General features: G+C 53.6%; 1 protein-coding gene across 3 annotated transcripts in view; it reads left to right on the forward strand.

Moving 5' to 3' along the window:
* ITPK1 (inositol-tetrakisphosphate 1-kinase) overlaps positions 1–22,682 on the forward strand; it is a 181,382-nt gene that overhangs the window by 92,234 nt on the left and 66,466 nt on the right. For 2 of the 3 annotated variants that reach the window (XM_003902187.3, XM_031667887.1), the window contains one exon: positions 11,884–12,009. In XM_003902187.3, coding sequence (XP_003902236.2) covers positions 11,884–12,009 — 126 coding nt within the window. Of the gene's footprint in view, positions 1–11,039; positions 11,405–11,883; positions 12,010–22,682 lie in introns of those variants that run through there. The other variant, XM_031667885.1, reaches the window with a different exon arrangement.

Consider the following 22,682-nt stretch of genomic DNA (forward strand, 5'->3'; position numbering starts at 1 on the left):
ACCAATGGTGGGCTGAACCATTTGGCGTTGGAGGTGGGAGATCCAATGGGAACTGTGATTGATGGGGTTCCGGAGGGTCCGAGAGCTGACACCTGCTTCGGGAGGGTGCCTGCAGGGGCCCTGTTCTGGCCCAGGCTTGGTGCTAAGGCTTCACCAACACGGTCTTGTGGAATGCTGGTGGCAGCTGTTATTGGCTCTATTGTACCAGTGAGGAAACAGTGTCTCAAGGGGGTTGAAGATCACTGACTGAAGGCCCAGGTCTGCCCACAGCTGCCTCTGCTGCTCCATTGCTTCCAGTACCTGGGACTTGAGTTCCAAAGCCATCCTTGGCATAGGCACATAGTGAGCAGTGCCTGGGGAGAGATTGTCCTGGCTGGAGAACTCGTCAACAGGCTGAGCAAAGGTGTTAAAATAGGCTGTCCTGTACCTCTGGGAGTTGGTTTCCTGGTCATGTCGCAGTCCAGTGGAGACTGGTGGCCCCTCCAAGCAGTGACTCAATCTGGGTTCACTCCATCAGGTTGTTCTGTCATCCAAGTGTTTTTCGTCAGCCACATGAATGGGGTCTAGGGAAAGCATGCTGTTCATCATACACTTGAACTAGCTTGGCCTGGAAGCCCCCACCATGTCTGCTCCCATTCTGTTGGCCAGGACATGTCCTGTGGCTCCTGTGCACATGCAAGGGAATCAGGGCAAGTTGAGTATGTGGCTATGGGAGAGCAGCCTCCAGGTTTCTGGCTGGAGCCAGCAGATGTGTGGGCCCACAGTGCCAGTTTCCCACTGAGGTCCTCTCAGTGCAGAAAGCCAAGCACCAGCACCTTTTTTTTCCCACTGCACTCTAGGTGACTTGGAAAGTACTGAAGCCTCAGGCCAGATGTTGGAGAGAGGAGAGCCAGGATTCCTTGGGCACTGAGAGCAGGGAGGGTTTTTCAGTGAGCCCCTTGTGCTCAGCCAGAGCAGCTGGGTCAGGTGGCCCTGGGTGAGACTCAGGTTGTCATGTGTGCCATTTGGTGGGAAAGGGCAGTTGGACAGCAGTGGAAATCATTTCTGTTTTCTGTTGATGACTGTCTTGCTCACTCAGTGGCTAGTGCATGGGCTCTGAGATCTGCGGAGGAGTCCTGAGAGCCACATGTACACGGTTGTCCACGTGCGTGCACATGTTGTAGACGTGTCCCTGTGTTGGAACATCTGGAGTGTGGTTCTCCAGTTGTGTAGCCCAGAGTCTGCCTCCCTGGCCCGGCCCCTCCCAGCTCCTTCCTCATTAGCTATGTGGATGAAGGCGAGTTGCCTTGGTGTCCCCATCTGTACAATGGGAATAATAATCGGCTCTGCCTCACGGGGTCATTGAGGTGATTAAGTGAGATAGTTCATGCCAAGTGCTTAGAGCTGGGCTGGGTGCACAGAGGTGCTCGATGGCTGTTAATTATTGGCTGGATTTGAATCTAAGCCTGTCTGACTCTGACTTCAAACGTGTGTTCTTCCTAGAGACTGCTCAGTTGGTAATTTACAAACTTTCAGTACGTAAATAAGACATTTTACTGGTTTTAAATTTCCAGGAGCACATGATGAGAAGTCTCCCTTTCACCCTGGTCCCACAAGCCCCCCGGTCCTCTCCCCCGTGGTGGCTGCCAGTCTGGCCAGTTTCTTGTGCACATCCCCACATACTCTGTGCATATCCAGTAAGATCCCACTTAAGTCTTCGATAGGTTCTTGAGGACTGTGACTTTAAATGAAATGTACAATGAAACCAATTTTTTTCTCACTGTTATAAAAAAGTGACGTTGAAGGAATTGATGTTATTTGAGGACCTGCTGTACAATTCAGTTGATGCCGCACCCTCCAAGAACCTATCCCCAATGTTCAGTGAAGACTTACTGTACAGGCAAATGTTGATTTTGTGTAACCCTTTTTTTCCCTCCCCATACATATTCTAGCGTGCTATACTCAGTGATCGGCACCTTTTCGGAGATCTTTCCATGTCACTACAGAAAGCGCTCCCCGTTCTCTTATGTGGCAGCATGGTCTTCCACCATATGGGTCATCATAAGTGATTCAGTCTCTTCTTGTTGGACTTTTATTTAGTTATTAATTTTTGGCGATTACAAACAGTGCAGCAATGTGTGTAAGTGCATATGTGGGTGAGTTCACCCTGTGGGATCATGTGGTCCTGGGTGAGATATACCCAGATATTGTGACAGATATTACCGACTTGCTGCCTTTTGAGATGGTCAAATTCACATGCCCCCAGCCCTGGCCAACACAGCATGTTAACCGTCTCTCCAGCTTTCAACAATCTGGTACATAAAAAAATGATATCCTAATGTAGTTATAATTTGCATTTGTTATATGAATGAGGTTGAATATTTTCTAATACTTATATGTTGGGAGCCTTTTGTAGTTAATTTTCTGTACTTACATTCAAACATATCTTTTGTTCATGTTTTCTGTTGTGTTAGGTTGTCTTTTTAAAAAAATCAGTTTGTACGATCTTAATTATATTTGAGAGAGATTAGTCATTTGTGATATGAGTTGCAAATATAATAATGTGGTGTTCCTGGTTAAGAGGATTCATGACCAAACCATGGGTTTTCCTTAAATTGATACATAAATATAACTAATTCTCCATCCAAGTCCTATTCTTTTTTTCTTTTTTTTAGACAGGGCCTCACTCTGTCACCCAGGCTGGGGTGCAGTGGTGCAATTTGTGCTCAAACCACGCTCCTGCCTCAGCCTCCTGAGTAGCTGGGATGATAGACATGGGCACACGTGTGTGCACCACCAGCCTGGCTAATTTTTGTATTTTTTTAGAGATGGGGTCTCAGTCTGTCATCTAGGCTGGTCTCAAACTCCTGGACTCAGGCGATCCACCTGCCTTGGCCTTCCAAAGTGCTGGGATTACAGGCATGAGCCACCGCTCCCAGCTCCAAGTCCTGTTCGTAAGGGTTTGTAGGAAAAATAAATGAGCATGACTGGTCAGGAAGATTGTGAAAAATGGAGGACCTAGCTCTTACTGGTATTAAACTGTATTATGAAGCTATTGTAATTAAAACAATGTGGAAAAAAGAAAACCAAACCAAATCAATGTGGTATTGATGCAAGACAAATTAATGGAGAGTCCAAAATATGTGGGAATTATGAAAATATTGGCATTTGAAAACAGTGGGTAAAAGATGGGTAAGTAAATGTTGTTGAGACACTTGAGAGCCCATCGGGAAGAAAATGTACACAGATGCACACCTCAGTCTTCCACTGAAACAACTCCTGGTGGATCCAAGATTTAATGATAACAACTTAAAATGTAAAAATAGTTGAGAAAACCATGGGCTGATTTAAACAACAGTCTAGGGAGCAAAGATCAAAAGATGAAAATATTTATACACTTGAATTACAGAAAAGTCAAGATTTTATGCCTGGCAAAACCACCACAACTAAAATAGAAAGACAGCAACGTGGGCGGTGCTAGGCCTTACCACTGCCTGCTTGCCCCCACAGCCTCCGTTCCTGCCCTTGTTTTCCGGGTTGGGGTGCCAGTGCCAGGCCCTTCAGCTTGGAGAGTTTTGTGAAGCTGACAGTGGTGTGCTGTGTCGGTGGCCGGCAGGATGGAAAGACCCTGATTCCAGCCCTGGATAGGCTCTCGCTTCCTGACCCAGGTGGCTCTCAGGAGATGGTGTGGTTGAAAACCTGAGGCCTGCCAGCTAGGATTTCAGAATTGTCCTCTTCTCCTGGATCTGGGGCAAGTCTGGGTTGGCAACGCTGTGCTTGTGGGTGCTTCCCTGCTTCTGGCCCCCTCAGATTGTATCTCAGACCACATGACAGCTGCCCCCAGTCTCACTCCCTGCAAGTCAGGAAAGGACGTCCAGCCAGCCATGTTGTCAGCCCACTCCCCTTCCTGATGAAGGCAGAAGGCTCAGGAGCCTGTGTCCTGGAGCCACAAGGACCTGGGGGTGTTGGGGGAGATTTGCTGGTTATATAGCCTCAGTTCGGTTGTTTTGCCTCTTGACTTCCTTTCTTCATGTGTGAAATGGCAACAGTGGCCTCTGCCTCTTAAGGACATGGAGTTTACGTACTTAGGAGATTAGGTCTGTCATTTGCTCAGTGCAGCACCTGGAATATGATAAGGGCCCTGGTAGTTCTGGTGGAGGTGATGATCAGAATCATGCTGGTGGAAAGCCAAAGAAAGACAGAAAGGCCTCCGATGAGGCCAGAGAACATTCAGCCTCATGTGAGGAAGAAAGTCCTATTTGCTGACACCAGTGCAGCATAGTCAGCTCTAGTCACAGAGGGAAGTAATCGACGGCCGGCCCTGACTGTGTGCTCATCATGACTATAGGAAGGATATTTCTTTACCCTCACTCCGCAGGCGAGGAAGCAGGCTTGGGGAGGGGAGGGATGTACCCTTTCCCAGGCTGCACAGCTGGAGGCTCAGCCCCTGCCCTCTGACCGCTGGGCATCCTTCTCCCTGGGGAGGGGGCACCTCTGTGCTTGTGGTGGTCTGGGAAGAAGAGCACTGGCCAGCCATGGAGGCGTGCTGTGGGCAAGAGGATTCTGCAAGTTCCTTCCTCCAGGCCTGGCAACAGGAGGTTAATGTGTGGGATCCTCTCCGCTCTCCCCACAACACACACAGAGTGCAGTCAGGCTTTGTTACGTGGCCTCTGATTCCCGCCTTGTGGGTCCAGATCTGCCAGCCCTTTTATGCCCCTTTTTTTTCTTTTTCTGCCAGCCTGTGATTCATACTTCCCCCCCGGGATAGGACTAGATTGGTGCCTGGCAACAGAGGGAGGGGTTAGCTCCTATCAGGTCTGACTGTAGCCTCTCAGGTGCCACTGTGAACAATAACACAGATGAAGCAGCCCCTCGGCCAAGACACACGGATCGAGGGACTCATCTGGCAGATTGAGGGGACTGCTAGGGGTGAGCTTTCCTGGGATGCTGGGGAGTAGCCACGTCCGTAATGTGGCTCTATGGAGGCTCCTGCCTTCTGCTCCTAAGGACTCTGACAAGTTATCTTCCTCTTACAGGATAAATCCCCGTTCCTCTCTCATCCAAATACTAAACTACAATGTGAAAAAAATCACAACTAAATTCCGTTCTCAATCTTGCAGTTACCTGTCGGGGCCTGATTGCCTTAATCTGCTTTTCTCCCCTTCTCTTTCCCTTCCCTTCCATCCTTCCTTTGTCTCAACAAATATAAAAGAAAAGCTTGGGGTAGGGGGACCACCTATTTTATGAGGACAGATTAGTTGTGCTGTATTTACCAACAGCCTCAGAATCTTAGCTGAAAACCGTGGGTTATTCTGCACTCATGCCACGTGTCCACAGGGCCAGCTAGAGGCTCTGTGCATCTTGTTCACTCAGAGATCCACAGCTGAGCAGCCGTATCTGGAAGGTCACCGGTCTTGCACCAGAGGGGAGAGAGGGCTCTGGAGACCTCACTCCTGCAGTTACGGGCTCTGCCCAGGAAACGGCATGTTCTATTTTCACTCACAGCTCATTGGCCAGAACGAGTCACAGGATCACCCATTTACCAGGGAATCAGGAAGTGCAGTCCTGCCTTGTGTCCAGAAAAGGGGCTGATAGGCCAGGTGTGGTGGCTCACACTTGTAATCCCAGCACTTTGGAAGGCCAAGGTGGGCGGATCGTGTGAGGTCGGAAGTTTGAGACCAGCCTGGCCAAACATGGTGAACCCAGCACGTCTCTACAAAACAAACAAACAAACAAAAACAGAAAAGTGGCTGCTACCCACAGTCCTTTTATTTTCATATTCTGGGTTTTCTTATCAGCCTTTTCCACAGTAAGTGTCGGTTCGTGTGGTTGTAATTCAAGCATCTACCCTTATCTCTATCAAGACCTCTTCATTGTCATCTCAGTGACTGCTTTTGTTGTTGTTGTCGTCATTTTTTAAGAGATATGGCCAGGCACAGTGGCTCACGCCTGTAATCCCAGCACTGTGGGAGGCTGAGGCAGGTGAATCACTTGAGTTTAGGAGTTCAAGACCAGCCTGGCCAACATGGTGAAACCCATCTCTACTAAGAATACAAAAACTAGCTGGGTGTGGTGGTGCACGCTTGTAATCCCAGCTACTCGGGAAGCTAGGCCAGAGAATTGCTTGGACCCGGGAGGCGGAGTTTGCATTGAGTGGAGATGATGCCAGTGTACTCCAGCCTCAATGGTAGACCAAGACTGTCTCAAAAGAAAAAGATGCGATCTTGCCATGTTGGCCAGGGTGGATTCAAACTCCTGTGCTGAAACGATCCTCCCACCTCAGCCTCGTGAGTAGCTGGGATTAAAGGTGTGCCCCACTGTGCCCAGCCACACCATCTCAGTGGCTTGTCACTAGCCCTTTGTGGTGACATGCCCAGCATTAGCCAGCACCCCATTTTCGCACATGCACTCTGTGTCTTTTCTCTTGTCAGTGTGTGGTCAGTGACTCTCCCTAGGCCAGAAGTGGCCTTCACCTGTTGATCATTTCCGTAGGCCAGCATCCCAGGAGTGGGTGTGCTTATCCTTTGCCTGCTCTTGGACCTGGCCCTCCAACACCCAGTGTTGAGAACGCAGAACAGGACTGGCCCATCCTGAGAACTCAGGGCCAGTCCTATTCTTAAGGAGCTGTGCTTGCTGAATGGGTGTGACTTTTCTGGGTCTAATGTCAGCTCATAAATTCCCAGAACTTTGGCTCTACAAGGTAGCGCCATCCTCAGGCCATTTAATTGTCTCAACCCTTTATCTTATAGGGAAAAGTTACCCACTCTTACGCCTTCACGAGTTTGCTGTTTCTTCCCATTAGCTGAGTAACTGGAAACCAGTTACTCAGGAATCAGGGAATTGGGTCAGAGAGCGTTTTCAACAGCTTCCCTCCCCAGCCTGGGGCAGAGGCTGCTAGGGTGACCTGTACTGTCCTTGTCCCAGGCTGCTGGTCTTGGTGGCAGCCCCCGGTGACCTCTAGCTCTTCACCTCTCTGGAGCTCCTTTGAGAGTGAGAGTTGTACTTGCCAGGGGAAGGCCTCCATCTCCTCTTTTCCAGGCTTCGTTGGAATCAAACCCATTGAAAACACACCACTGGCATGGAGTCCTCCAAGGCCAAGCTCCTTTCTTTTTGTTTTGTTTTGTTTTATTTTGTTTTTTGAGTGAGGATCTTATTCTGTCTCCCAAGCTTGAGTGCAGTGGCATGATAGCTCACTGTATGTAACCTCTGCCTCCCGGGTTCGAGCAATTCTCCCACCTCAGCCTCCCAAGGAGCTGGGACTACAGGTGCCCATCACCACACCTGGCTAATTTTTGTGTTGTTTGGTAGAGATGGGGTTTCACCATGTTGGCCAGGCTGGTCTCAAACTCCTGACCTCAAGTGATCTGCCCGCCTGGCCTCCCGAAGTGCTGGGATTACAGGCGCGAGCCACTATGTCCGGCCACGGCGTCCTTTTTGAAGTCTGTCCATGAGGTTTCCAGATCTGACTTTTCCTTCTGGAGAGACCTGCTTCTGCTTGGCAAGGCCTTTGAACTTTGGCGATGGCAGTTCTGTCCCAGATTCTCAGATCCATGGAGAGGGCAGAGGAATAAGTCAGACTTCAGCCCTCTCACCCTTTATTGGTTGGGACAAAACTTTTGGGAAGTTTCCACTGGTCAGTAATAATAAGAATAGTAAGTATAGGGAAATACAATAGCTGACATTTATTGAGTGTCACTGGCTAGGTACTGCTAAGAGTGGGTGTGAAGTTGTGAGATTGTGACATGTTATTTAACCACCCTGCGCCTCTCATGAGTCCCCATCTCAGACCATTGTGAGAATTGAGTGACTCACTGCATGTAAAGTGCTTAGAGCAGAGCCTGGCACCAAGCAAGTGTGCAAGAGCTGGGTGCTAGTGCTGGGATCGCGAGGCTTCTTGCTTTAAAGACAAGGAAACTGAGATTCCTAGAGGATGGTGGCGACACAGCCCTCTCCATTACCTGAGTAATTGGAAACCAGTTACTGAGAAATTGAGGAATTGGGTCAGAAAGATTATATGATACCACAGAGGAAGAGCAGCCTCCAGCTCTGGAGCAGGAGACAGTGGATTAAAGAATCAGCTTCATAACTGGGGTTATGGTGCAATCTTGGAGGGATGTGCAAAGGGTTCTGGGGCTATGGGGAACACAAGGGAGCCACTAATTCTTCCTGTTCGGGCTGAGATGAGTTGAGAAATGTGAAAGAGGATTGAACTTTCGCTCTGGGACTCTTAACAATCCTGTGAGGTGCAGGGAAGGGTTAATAGCACCCTCATTTTATGACTGGGGAAACGGAGGTACTCCACAGCTCAGTGACCTGCTCTTGTTCAGAAGCTGGTGGATTGGGGATGGGTTTCTAGGCCTGTCTGCCTGGCCACCCCTCCCCAGTTCCAGGTCCTGGGAGAGACAGGGAGCGTCAGGACCTAGCTCAGCGTGGTTACCAGGCTGGGTACGATTGGGTTAATCATTTTGGAAGTCAAAGAGGACTTTGGGGCCACTGGGGTTTGCAGGCCTTTGTCCCGTCTCCCGGCCCTGCCCCCAGCTCTAGTAAGTCTCTGCCTTCGTCCCTGAGGGAAACAGTGGCCCCTTGTTTTCTCCGAGTTCTGAACTCCAAGCGCCACACAGAGCAGGATCCAGCATGGGCCCTGCAAGATGGCGTGACTTGGAAACAGAGCGCCCACAGACCTCAGGTCCCGGCGGGCAGCCTTTCATTGAGACACTCTTGCTCCTGCTGAGAGGGACAATCCAGACCCCATCCTCTGAGGAGGACAAGAAGTCCCCGGGAATGTTCTCTTTTCTGGGGGCAGAGTGTGGTCAGAAAAACAGAATGACAACCTTGAAATGAGTTCCTGTCCCCATGGCATCTGCGAGACACGCCTCTGTGGTGCCCTTCCCCCTCGGGCATCCCCCTGCACAGTGTCCTTTCCTCCATGGCCTCCCCAATCTCGGGAGCTGGGCCCTTTCTCCTATAAGGCCGCACCTAAGGGCCCGTTTCTTTTCCAGCCAGCGGAGGGAGACTGCGGCCCGTTTGCAGTGTGTTCAGGGGACAGACCCCTTCAGGGCAGTTGTGGCATGTCAGTCAGCTGAGGAAGAGCCACCAGAGCTGCCAACAGCCCTGCTGGTACCCAGCACAGATGCCACAGCGAGAGGCGGCCGCACCTGAGAGCGGCCTAGGCCTGATGTGTGTCCCAAGCTGCTGTTCTCACAAAAGGGTTTTACTGGCATGAAAATGCTTGGAAAATACACAAAGGAGGCTGGCCCGTTTCCAGAGCTCAGCTGTTTACCTTCAGCGGAGCGCCGGGGATGCGGAGAGCTTATTTTCCAAACAGCCACGGTTGTCAGGTCTACGGGCCTCAGGCTGATGCCAGGCGAGGACACCAGGGCGTCCCCTCTGCTCACCTCCTTCCCCAGCACCAAGGGAACGCCACAGTTTCTCCCAGGCAGGGAAACCTGGAGGGCTGTCTGGAGACGTGGTGTCCCGTCTCCCTGGTGGGCATGGGGGTTCTGCAGGCCCGGATGCGTCGCTCCTGTGGCCCGGCTCCCCCTGCGCTCGTAGCTGTCTTGGCCTCTCGTTTGTGGTGCCTGTCCCACTGGAGCCACAGACTGTAGTGGAAATGGGTTGGTGTTTGGCTGTGTCTGAGAGCCCAGTGTTCTCTGCCCATGGCCTCTCTACCTTCCTTCAGATTCTGCTTTTTCTGGGAAGAGGTGTTGGGTGGAGTGTAATTTGGAATCTGTGATGAGAGCCCAGCAAAGCTCTTGCAGTTTCTTCTTTCTATCAAAGGGGAAACTGAGGCCCCAGGGGATGGCGAGCCCAGGTCAGCGGGCCGCTTGTGGAGGCTGACACGTGGGCATTGCTGCACAGTCTCTATCCTGGCCGCTCCACCTGTGTGGCCCTGCTTGGTCATTTTCCTTCCTGGGCCATTGGTGTCCTGGTCTGTGCAGCAGGGGGCATCTTCCCCGGCCCGTGGGCTTGCCGTGAGGATGAGCCAATGCCAGGTCTCAGGAGATACTGGGAAGTGTCTTTCCCGTCCCCTTCCTCACCCAAGAGCCCCAGAGATGGGCAACTTCTCAGCTAGCCTGGTTTTGGTTTTATTTTGTGTTGTTTTGTACACAGGCCTGTCACCATGGGGAGGGAACAACATTCCTCAGTAGTTTCTTATTGTGAGGTCTAAAGGATTTTTTTTTCTATATAGGGGAAATCCCTTAACATCTTTCCTGGCAAACAGTAAGAAAGACGAGTTAAAGACACCAGCAGATGAGAGCTGCCGTGTTCCGGGGGTGCAACGGAGAAGAGTTTAGTAAGGGACCATCACAGGGTGCGGGCAGGCCCGAGAGCCAGCACAGGACAAAGTTCCCTGCTAACAAGCCCTGAGAGCTGTCACCACCCCTAGGCCTGAGGGGACAAGGGGACCAAAACATACCTGGAGCCGTAGGGAAGGCGGTAGTATTGAGAGAGGGGCTGCCCTGCTGCATGGGGGCTGTGACTCCTGCCAGAAATACGGCAGGGGGTCGGGGCGTGAGGATGCTGCAAGTACACCCTCCCTCTCTCCTTCTTGCCCATCTTCTGTTGTGCCTCCAGTTGGCCCGACTTGGCCAGAGGAGAAGGCAGCCAGGTGGTTGTGGCCTTAGAGGACAGCTGCCTAGGGCACAGAGCAGGCATGGGGAGCGGGGTTGTGGGGGCAGGCAGCGGGGAATGGAGTGAGAAGCACAGCCTGAGATCTGAATTTGTGTTCCCGCTCCACCGCCTTCCTGCTGTGGGACCCTAGGCAGGTTTTAAAAGTCTCCGTCCTCCACTCTCCTCATTTGTAAAATCACTTCTCGTAGTGGTTGTTAAATACAATGAAAGAAATGCACGCAAGCTTTGAGCGTGGTGCCGACTGCCAGTGACCATTTGTAGTTGTCATTACGATGTCTTTAGTAACATCTTTAGAACAATCAGCCTTGAATCCTGGAGCGAAACCCACTTGGGGGTGGGGTTGAGAGCGGGGGTGGGGCTTGTGACCTTCTCTGGCCTCTGCTGAGGCCAAATTGGGGGTCAGCCAGGTGGCGGGCTGGCGCCGCTGCCTCCGAGTCACTGGCCTTGCAGGTGGTGGTGGCTGTGGGCCGGGAGGGAGGCATGTGGTGGGTCAGACAGCGGGTGTCAGGCTGCCCCGGCTTTTGGCAGGTGTTCCTGTCTTGGGGTCAGGTGACGCTGACTGTCTGTTGGCCAGAGGCCTTGGGGACTGATCATCCCAACCTCAGGCACTTGCAAAAATAAACACCTTCCCCGGCAAAGCAGGGGAGCAGCGTGGAACAGATTGCAGGCAGCCCTGCACGCCTTCGCTTCTCCCGACGAGCCCAGATTTCAGTGTGAAGTGCAAGCGGCTGGTCGCTCGAAGCAGCAACGTCTAGATTCCTGAGGACCACAGCTTTGCCAAGACTTTTTATAGGTTAGCAGAAGCAGTATCCGCTTAGATCTAAGTTCTGATCAGGCTGTGTGACGTTAGTCATTTACTTAACCCCTTGGAGCCCTAGTTTCCCTAGGTGGTTGGGCAGATGGGACATGTTCAGAAAAGCCTTTCTCTGTAAAGCCATTTCTCAGCATCACTTGCCTGGCCTGTTGACACCGTTGCCTTGATTCCTTTATGTGTCTTGTACATCCTGGATAGCATGGGACTTGGGGAACAGAAGTACAAACGTGGGCCATGCCCTTGAGGAGTTAGCAGGAGAGAAGAGTTGTGGGGTCTTGGAGGGTTTGTCCTGCTTGTCCTGTCTATATTTTCCATGTCAGCCCTCCTGCCCCATCTCCAGAGTGCTACAGGGAGGCTCGAGGGTCCTCTGGTGATGTGCCCCGGGGTGGACAAGAGGATGGGGGCAGTGGACTTAGGTGCTGAAGTTGTTGCTTTTGTCTGTGTTCCCTGCCTCGCAGCTGAACCTGAGCCGGCCGATCGAGGAGCAGGGCCCCCTGGACGTCATCATCCACAAGCTGACCGACGTCATCCTTGAAGCTGACCAGAATGATAGCCAGTCCCTGGAGTTGGTGCACAGGTTCCAGGTGCGTGAGGACCATGCAGCCCTTGGCTGTGGCATTTTCAGGAGGAGGAGGGGAGGCCCTGGAATGGCCGTGTGCGTGTTTAGGGCGGTAGCGGCTCTCTGGAGGTATAGTCTGGAGAAATGGCTCTGCCACTGGCGAGACATGGGCTCACGGGCAGGTGCTTTGTGCGGCCTCGGTGTCCTCGGGTGTAGCATGGGGACTGAACCAGGTCATGGTTGGGCCGTCTCCACCCCCTGGCTGTGTAGACATGGTTTACTGATGAGGCACCACTGAGTTCCAGTGTGGCCTCCACGCCCTCAGCACAGGTACGCACAGCTCTTTCCCCCGGCTCGGGTGGGCACAAGGGATGGAACCCTTTTGCTGCACATGATAAAGGGGACCCCCGAGGGCCTTTGAACTGAGTCCTGCCTTGGTGGAGAACCCTGCCTCTGCCCGTTACTTTGACCTGGGTACTCACCTTTGAGCACAGCCAGAGGTATCTTGCTGAGTCCCTTGGTCACTTCCCTGTCCCCACCCCACTTCCCCAGCAGCCTCCCAGGTCCTGCCCGCTGCCTTGGGGTTCTCATGCTGGCTACTGACTTGTTCTGTGTTCTTTCTGTTGTGGACAAGAACATGATTCTGTCCTCTGGAAAGCGGCTCAGAGGTCATGAAAAACAAAGTTGTATTGTCAGTGAAAATGCAGGCAAGATGGTAGCTGTTTTCGGGCCTGCCTAGTGGGATGGGGATGCCTGAGCTGGGGTTTCCAGCGTGTGATAGGTGCAGATTTGGTGCCCTACTTTTCTTCATCAGGACAAAGGGCATCTCGCCCGCCTCCTGGTCATCCGCTGTCGCCGTCCTGCTGACACTGTTTTCTCCCCGTGTGTTTGGGGTTGGCCACCTTGGCCCCTCTTGCTTCCCTGGGGCTCTCACCCTGTTCCTTGGCCAACTCCCTGCTGCACGTTCCTGCTTCCCACCAGGAAGTGGCCCCAGAGGCAGGTGCAGTCTGCTCCCGGCCTCCCCTGCTCAGGGGCAGGGCATGTCACACGTTACGCCCTCCAGGGCGTCTGCCCCGCCAGTGGCCCCAAGTCCATTCTACTTGCTGGACGCTGTCTCCTTCATTGGACTGGAGACTGTGGGAAAAACATGGTTGGGCTCCTCTGTGACCTCATGGAGCCTCAGTTTCCTTATTTTTAAAATGGGTGCTAGGAATAAGAAAAGCTCAGACCGTGTTGGGAGGATTGTGCTGGGGCTCGATGGGAACAAGACAGAGGAGAAGTGTGCCCTGGTGATGCACTGCTTCCTGAGCCCCTGTCCCATGCCAGGGCTGGGCTGATCAACACTCACCCATGTGCTGCATTTGATCCCCACAGCCTTGGTGCAGACTCACCAGCCTTGTTGATAAGCAGGAAGTGGAGACGTGGGAACATGTGCAGCTTGTCCACAGGGAGCCGGCAGAGCGGGGGTCAGTCTTGAGTTTCTCAGGTGAGCCACTGCTCATCCTGGCGGCTTGCTGTTCTGTTCCTCTCTGGCCCCAGCCTACACAACTGTCCTGAGGTGTGGTCCCAGCCAATCCAAGTCACACAGTGACTTTCCCCTGAGCCGTTTGCTCCTGCCTCACCCCCGTCTCCTTGTCTCCTTTGGAAGGCCTCCAAGTCCCCAGTTCATGTTCCTATGGTGCCCTCAGGGGACATTTTCTGGAGGAGCACAGCCATGCCTGGGCTGCCGCACAGCCCCTTGGTGCAGGAATAGCGCATCTCTTGTTGAGTCCATCTGGGGGACAGTGGCCTTCCAGATACCTGATTACCGTTACCTCCAAAAGCACTGCAGAGCAGTTACCGCATACCAGGCCCTGCTGGAAAGCGCTTCACGGCGGTTGACCCATTTGCTCCCGTGAGCTGTAAGGTTCGATGATTCCTGTCCTGTGGATGAAGAAGCAGGTGCAGGGCAACTAGAAAGTGGTCCAGGAGGATTAGAGCCTGCGCTAGCTTGCTCTCCTCACGTGCTGTGTGGCCTCTCCAGAGACGGATGAGGTGGAGGACTTGGGAGTCAAACTGTCTTCAAGGCAGATCCTTGCTCCAAAACTTAGGAGCCACTCGCCTCCCCCAAGCCTCAGTTCCTTCCTCCTCGGGTGGGCAGGTTGCTGGGAGGAGTAAACGCCTGTGGGTGTGAAGTTCCCGTTGTAGCTGAGTGCCACTTCATCACACCCACACGGTTGCTCTTCCTAGAGAGAGGGCCACAGCTCCCGGCTAGCCTGGGCCCGGAGTTCTGGAACATCTGCTCCCAGGCTCTTATCCCTCTTGCCTGCTCCCCAGGCAGGTGATGTCCAAACAGTGAATGAGAGTTTGGACATCTGTGTGTGTGTGAGAGACACACACACAGCCCACAGCCCAGGCAGGTGATGTCCAAACAGTGAATGAGAGTGCCCACTGTGTTCCTTTTCTGGGCAGAAAAGAATATTACAGGGAGAATGTGTGGAGGGCAGCATGGGGACTTGTGGCTTAAGGCTGTCAGGCAGCCACAGATATGTTTCTCAGGTAGGGTCTTGGCTGGGTCTTGGAGGATGGTTGCTGTGACCTCACTATAACCTCCCTGCACCAGTATTTCTGGGATAAATTTTCATCGCCGTCTATGCTTCAGTAAGAAACTGGATATCTGATAAAGGGGGAAGTTTCCTCCTTTGTGAAGAGAACAATCCTTTGGTGAAAAGGGTGCGGGGCTGCACTTTCCAGAGGCCCCAGGAGAGAGGAGGCAGGCGGGGCCGGCACAGAGAAGGACCAAGAGACACTGGGATGGGGGCCGGGGAAGACGCTTCCTCCTGCCACTGGTCACTGGGCTGTCAGCGTTGACCGTCCCCCTCCCTCTGCCATAAGATGCAAGTTCAGAGCCAGACCATGTAGACCCAGGGAGGCGGACACTTGACCTCAGTCATGCCCTTTGTTTTCAGATGTTTGTTTCAAATTTTATTTTCCAGGCATTAACAAGGAGGCATGAGTGTGGTTTGAGGACTGGGAGGGATAGGGATGCTACAGGCAGAGGCAGGGGAAGCAGCACGCAGAGCTGGGGTCCTCCCATTTTGTTGTGAGCAGGAAAACAGAGGCAAGATGCTTTGCCCCAGCAGGGGCTCAGCTGGAAGGGCCTTCTCCACAGGCCATATTCAGGTCCAGGGAGGAAGGAGGAAGTGGTTTGGGGCTGTGTGGGTGGAGAAAAAGAAATTTCTGAGATGTTCCTCAGGGCCCCGGAGCACTGCACCAGGCTGCCTCTGTGAAAGCTCTGGTCCCCAGGGAGGGAAGAAATTCCCAGTCAGGAGGCCGTGCCTGCTTCTGGCTGCCCTGGTGAGCAGGTGGAGGGTGTGGGCCAGAGGCTTACTGCAGAACTTGAAAGCTGCTGGTCACCGAACCGTCACCACTGCCCCAGGGTTTTGGATTTTGTTTGTTTGTGTGTGTTTGTTTTTTGTGTATTGTTGATTGGCTTCTAAACGGCTTGGCTCGGGGAGACTCGGTTGGGATGATTCAGTTGTTTTTCTGTTCCAAGGTTCACGTGGAGCCAGCAGCCTGGTGCCTCCGAGGCTCTGCCTGAGGTTTGGTTCTCGGTGTGCAGACCCAGGCAGGGGCCCCCAGGGCCTGGCCACATGGGCAAGTGGGGCTGACGTGCCAAGAGGATCCCTGCCCTGGGCCTGGGGACACTAGGGGCCTCCTGGCCTGGTGAGTGGCTTCCCCAGGGGAGCAACACGAGCCTTCTCCTCGCCGTGGCACCCAGAGCCATCTGCCAGGTGTGGGCGCAGGGTGGGAGGAAAGGGGCCCGCCCTCCTTTTCTGCTGCCCCTTCTAGCCCCAGAATTGCCTCTGAAGGGCTGCAGTGATTGTGATCCATGGGTCATGTGGGGCTGCCTCAGGGGACCTTCCTGGGGTTCTGCCTGAATAAGCTTAGAACTAACAAGGAGGTTTCAGTCTCAACTGCTGCCTCTTCCCTGTCTTTATCAGAAGGACGGTAATTGTCCCCCAGATGTTCCCTGAACTCCCGGTCTGCACACAGACTGCAAGGAGAGGGTCCTCTGTGGTAGCCCAGGAGCTCCTGGCCAAGAGGGGAGGCTGGCGGGCAGACCCAGAACTGACCTCAGTGCACCTAAAGTGATGAGTTAGGAAAAACATGGGTCTGATCATAGCACAACTTGGCTTAAAACATCCCATGCTTTCTTATTGCTGTGACACTGAAAGCCATGATTGCCAGCTTGACCCATGGGGCCTCAGTGATCTGCCCCACCCATTCCTTCCCTGGCCTCCTCAGCAACTGCTAGGGCTCTGATGCGTGTCCACCTCGGCGTCTTTCCACAAGCTGTTCTGTCAGCTCAGTGCCCCTTCCCGAGAAACATCCTCCCTCGTGAGCTGACTAATGACACATCTCTTGTCCCAGGCCCTGCCAGCTTAGCACTGTTTCTTGATGCCCTTCGGAAGGTTGTAATTCTTTATCAGTGGCTATTGTCTGTCCTTTCACTGGGGCAGGGATTGTGTCTGCTCCCAGCAGCTGGTGTTCCCACTGCCGCCTGCAGTGCCTAAGTGTTTAGGTGGAGGCGCATGCCCTGTGCTGGTCATGTGCTGGGACGGCCTTTCATGGAGTGCCCTGATGGGCTTGTGGAGGGAGGACGTGGCTCTGCTGGGCTGCTGGGAGCAGGGAGGGAGGAGGCCAGGAGGGTTCATGAGGCAGATGGCACTGCCTGATGGGCATGTGTGGCGATGTCTCCAGGTGTCAGCGAGGTTGGAGAGGGAGCAGCAACTCCAGAGCTCCAAAGCTTTTTCATGCCAGGCTGTGCAGCTTGGAATCTATCCTGCAGGGAGAGTGGGGCGGGGATGGTGGTGATGCGATCGGATATAATTGGCGAGAGGCCCTGCTTTGAAGGGGAGATTGCCAGTGCAAGATGAACTCTGAGCAGGTGAGGACACTGTTTACTCCTTGGAACCCAGGTGCTTCCAAGATGAAGAAGGAGCTCATGGCCCCAGGCTCAGTGTTGTGCCCATCTCAGCCCCAGGTGCCCTTGCATGTGGTCCTGAGCGTCCCCTCCCTCTGCTGCCGTGATAGGCCGGCCTCTGAGCAGCTCGAGCCTTGTCCAGCCTACACAGGACAAAATTGCACTCACCTCCTGGCTTCTCTCAGTGTGTAACGATCTAAAGTGGATCTGGGAAGGAAGCTCCTGCCCCGAAGGATGCAGGAAGAGAATGCACACTTGGCCACACTGGTTCTTTCCGTGTTTTGCCTCGAAGGAAACCATGTTTAGCCTTCAATAGTGCCTCCCCGATCCCACCACCCTCCTGAGGGGACAGGAAGCAAGTGGGACTGGGAGCTGGTGGGAGGGGGTGACGTTTGAGGTCCTCCCTGCTAGTCCGCCAGGCGAGGCCAGGTTTCACTGCAGGGATAGACAGCTCCCCTCACCCAGCACAGGCTGAGCTTGTCTTGCGCCACATGGTCCCGGAGGGTTAGGCACAGCTTTGCAGTCTGAAATGACAGCCGTCACAGCAGGGGGTGAGAAGGCAGTGAGGCTTATGCTGGCTCTCAGTGTCTACCTTGTGGTGACACGGACTCATCCTTCTCCCTGGACCTCCCTACAGGCAAGGGAACTCAATACTGCGCAGTTCCCTTTTCTTCTTAAAAACGACTAAAATACCTTGTTAGGGTTATTGTTAGCATTAAACTAATTAATACCTGCGATGCCCGTAGTGCTGGCATGGTGTGAGTGCTGCACGTGTGTGTAATGGTCGGCCACACTTAGTGTGAGTGCCTGGGGTGTGATGACGCGTGCAAGCCACTCAGTACAGGCCTGGCGCCTAGTGAACCGTCAGTCACCGTGGCTTATGTCAATATTATTATTACAGTGACAGTAGGACTACTCTGTCAGCCTTATCTGTGGCCGCAGCTGACTTGAGAGTTCTCAGTCCTAATTGGAGTCAGTGAGGCAGTGATTATGAAAGTGTCCCCAGACGGGAGATGCATTCTGTGCTAGGGCAGTGGAAATGCCTAAAAGTCAGGGCCAGGTGGGGGTCAGAGGGACTCGAGTGCTGTTCCTGGCCCCACCCTTCACCTGCTGGCCCACCTGGGCCTCCCCTTGCCTACTGCATAGGGAAGGTGCAGAATGGCACAGAAGACCTTCAAAGCTGTTGCGTCTGCCTCCAAAGGACTACCCAAGGCCTCGGCTCACATTTACCCCAAATATGATTTCACAGCTGCATTGAATCAGACCCTGTCGGTCCCTGATGTTTATTGAGCAGTCGCCAGCACAGGGATGGAGAGGAAGTAGAAGAAACAAAGGTTTTTGTTGTTCTAGGTCTTTGAATCCGACTTGGAAGATAACCTCTAAGCCTATCAGAGGATAAATAACCCTGTAGAATCTAAGTGGTTTGTGTCGGCTTTGCCTTTGTGCCTGCTGACCGGTGGGGTCAGAGTAAGAACCGTGTGCCCCTGGAAGGGGTTTGTGTTGTCACCAGGGAGCCGTGGGAGGGCTCCCTATTTGCCAAGCATGTACCATGTGGCCCTTTCTGCCATGGGCCGTTCTTATCTCTTATGTCTTTGGTCCTCATCTCAGTCCCTGAGATAATGGAATTATTTCCCCATTTTTCAGCGGGAGACAACTGCAGCCCAGGGAAATTAAGTCACTTGCCCAGGGTCAGGTAGAAAGCGGCAAGGCCAGGATCATAGCTTGGAGGGGCTTTGGTGACACCTGATGGCTCTGTGGGTGGTGTGAGGGTTGGTGATTTCAGGGCCACCTTGGCAGGAGGTCATCGTCTGGGATTGCCTCTGACACAGCTGGTGCCGTGTGACAATGAGACTGCTGGCCAGCAAATGCCACGGGAGGCAGAGTTGGACGCATCTGGTGGCCCTGGTCCCAGAGAAACAGATCACGTCCTGTTCTGGGGTGGCTGTGAGGTCAGCCTCTCGATAACTGCTGCCCTGGGTCATAGGCGACTCCTCCCGTGGTGTCTAGCCACACAATCTGTCCATTGTGCACCAACACCAGGCCAGGAATCGCCCTTTCTGCTTTGGGGAAGGTGGGGCCGTTCTGTGCCGTTAGCCTGTTGCAGTTGCTTCCCCTTGTGGAAAGCAAGCCTGGTCCCCAGGAAGACATGTGGCCCTCTTACAACCAGGAGCAGAGCTGGACTTTGTGTGGCTCGGTTGGGACAGGGGCAGGAGAGGGCACCCCAAAGCCTGAGCTCTGAGCCAGCATGTGGGCTGCCGCCCCTCTGCTTGTGTGTGGACAGTCAGGGTTTTTCAGCTCAGGGTCTGGGGGCTTGTTGAGTTTTAGAAATATTAATGTTTATCAATAATACATTTTCCCCAAAGTTTTAGAAAGAACTTTTATGCACACTATTTCTGGATTTCTTAACCTCAACATGATCGACAACTTGGGCTGGATAATTCTGTGCTGCTAGGGGCTATCCCAGGCAATACAGGGTGCTTAGTGGCCTTCCTGGCTGCTCATTAGCAGATGCAAGCAGCACTCCCCACCAAAAATCTCTACAGATGTTCCCTGGTGGAGGGAGCCCACGCCACCCGTAGTTAAGCGGCGCCGCGTTTTGTAAGAGATGGGTCCGGCACTCTGAGAGCTCAGGCCGGCCAGTCAAGTCGTTCCTGATTTTTGTGTGGACCCTGAGGCCCTATTGGGTACACTTTCTGGGTTTTAGTGTTTAGAATCGCACACCAAGACGACTAGCATCTTGTGGCTTCTTTTCTTCAGTAATATGAATACCTGCGGCAGAAAGGACACCCTGTTTTCTGTTTCCTCCTGGTTTGTGTGGGTGGCATGACTTCCCATCGTGTTTCTGTGCTGCCTGTACAGGCTGTGTGCCCGGGATGAAGCCCACTGTGGCTGCCTTTGTTTTCATGTAATAAATCCCATTGCCACCTCACCAGCCAAGAGTACAACCGACCGGGTAAACCATGCGCTGGGCCTCTGCTGACCTTGGCCTTCTGGGATGGACAGAGTGAGGCATGAGGATATCCTTTGAGCCCCTCCCTGTAGGTCCCTGCCCCAGGCCTCCCACGCCTCCTGGCAGCCAGCCCTTGGTCTGGCCCTGGCCCTCACCCATTTGTCTCTCCACTGATCTGTGAGATCATTTATCAATAACAATGATGTTCATTCAGCAAGTCTTAGTTGAGAACTTACTGTCTGCCAGAGTTCCTAAAAGACATTACAGATGCAACAATCAATAAGACCTGGTGGACACAGCCCCTGCCCTGCTGGAGCTGTATCCGAGTGTGAGTGCATTGGATCATGACAACAAAACCTAGGTAAATAGAGGACAAGGTAACACAGCCCCAGTGATGGCGATTACTAGGAAAAAACACACCGAGGCCTGGGAGAACAGAGAGGTGCTTGTTACTGATCCTCTGAGGAGCTGACATTGAGCTGAGGCCTAAAGGGCAGGACAGTCAGGAGGGGAGCAGGCAAGGGGGCAGCACCTGGCCAGGCCCTGCAGTGAGATAGAATGGAGCCGCAAGGACCCACAGTAGCCAGGCGCAGCTGGAGCATGGTGGCAAGGGCTGTCTGCAGTGGGCTGGGAGCTGGCAGGAGCCAGACTGAGTCTGGGCCTGGTGGCCCCCTGGGAGTGCTGGGTAGCTCTTTGAGGACTCGAAATATCATGCCAGCTCCCCTCTTTGATGGCCCCAAGTTGAGCCACAGACAATGTGACATTTTCTAGTCCCCAAGCTCTCTGAGGAGGAAGGAGCCCTGCCCATTGCAGTAGTCAGAGGTCAAGGAGGAGCTCCCAGGGCAGCAGGACGACTCCCACTTCTGCGCATGCCCACAGCCACTGAAGAGGATGGCTGACATGTGGAACCGAGGCCAGTGTCATCCACAGGGTAGATGTCGTAGCCAGGTCGCCCCTGGCAGCAGGAGCTGTCTCTCTTCTTGTGCACCTAGAGCCTGCACCAGAAACTAGAAGACTGGGGTGGCTGGATGCAGAGGTGAGGAGCCCAGGGGTCCTCTGGCCTCAGTGACCCAGTTGGCCTAGGTCAGCAGCACCGCCGCAAACTGTGCCCTGATTCTGGATGACTGTTCTCTCCCTGCAGACACTAGTTTGTAAGCCCTGCTGGCTGTGAGTCATGTTTGCAAACCCAGCAATGCATCACATGGACAAGGCATGGGAGTCCACGGGCTGCCAGGAGGCATTGGCTTGTTCTGGGAACTGAAAGTCAGACTCAGCCAGGCGACTGTGGGCCAGGTTGAGGTGGGTGGGGCTCCAGCAGGCATGTCACCTTTGGCCTTGATGTAGGGAAGCTGCTCTCCTGTGTGTTACTGTACACAGGGGAGGGGCCGCTGCCCAGGCCCACCTGAGCGGGTGTGTGGGAATGCGTGTAGGGTTCAGACAGGCGCTTAGGGGGTGTTGGGCTGCTGCTGAGGTTGGTGGAACCCAGCTCCGTGTGACCTTGGGCAGGCAGCCCCTTTCTTGTCCTCCTCTTGTTCAGCTGGTAGCTGTGACAGCAGGCTAGGTGACCGACCCCTTCTAGCTCCATCTGTGTGGAAATCCCAGCTGTCCCTTCATCCTGTGGGATCCTTCCCTTCCCTGGTCGCCTAGAGGACCTGACTAGTGCGATGGTGCTGTGACAGAGAGCATGTAACATTTGTCAGGGAAATAGCTCTGGCTGGGCACCTTGCCTGCCTCCCGCTGACAGAAGGTGGAGAAAGCTCATAAAAGTTTGGTGTGAAATCTGGGGAGAGAGGGGAGGTATTGTTTTCAGTGGCGGGCCTGGAAAAAGGGGGCGTTTGCTGTCTCCAAATAATAGTGTTCTGTTTCCTTCCAGCCCTCTCCTCTGTAGCGGTCAGGGTTATGTTTTGGCCTGAAAATCATTGTTTTGCATGGGTCTTTCTGCTGGCTCTTGAACAACGTTTCTCCCCTAGAGAGCCTGCGGTTTCTCCCAGCCATGGCTCACACCACGTGCCAGGCGGCTAAGTGAGGTGCATGACACTGTAATGCCTCAGTAACCCCGTGGGAGGATGACCTGAAGTGACCATTGTGGGTGGCACCCACCTTCAGGATGGGAGTGCCTGTGACCTGCAGGCCACAGGAGACACAGTGGGGTCTGCATGCGGAATCACATTCAGGGTGCCCCGTTTGGGTGCTCAGGCCCCTGCCCTGCTCCACCCCACACAGCCCCTTTTAATGTCTTCCCCTAGTCTAGAATGGAGAATCACGTACAGTTCATTGACCCTGGAGCCTGGAGCCTGGAGCCTGGTTGCTTTGAATCCCTTATTCGATATTCATTCTGTTCACCAGGGAGGGGATGGGTTGTTGGTGTCTGCTTCAGGGAAGCTTCCCCAGCCCTTCCCAGGGCTCTAGCGTTTCCCCCACCCCTTGTTGGGCTTGGGACACTGAGTTTGACCAGCTTGCACATGGACTGTGAGTCTGATGGATCCTAAGTGTGGCTTGCCCTGTGCACCACTGCTGGGCTCTCAGCAGTCCTGAACGAGCTGGCACGTACATTTGGAACAAGTTTGTGAACAGAGTCCCTCTGCTGCCCAGCCAGCCACTTCCCGTCTTGGGGGGCAGCCATCGGTTCCAGTGGCCTGGAGCCTTTCCAGGGGGTTCTGTGGGACTGAACACAGACAGTCTTCCTCGCTACACAGCCCCTGTACAATGGGGCTATACGGTATGCCCTGGAAGTGATCTCATCTTAGTCTTTTGCAGGCAGCCTCATTCTAACGGCTGCATG

The sequence above is a fragment of the Papio anubis genome, chromosome 7 (genome assembly GCF_008728515.1).
Source record: "Papio anubis isolate 15944 chromosome 7, Panubis1.0, whole genome shotgun sequence".
In the NCBI taxonomy this organism is placed as follows: Eukaryota; Metazoa; Chordata; class Mammalia; order Primates; family Cercopithecidae; genus Papio; species Papio anubis.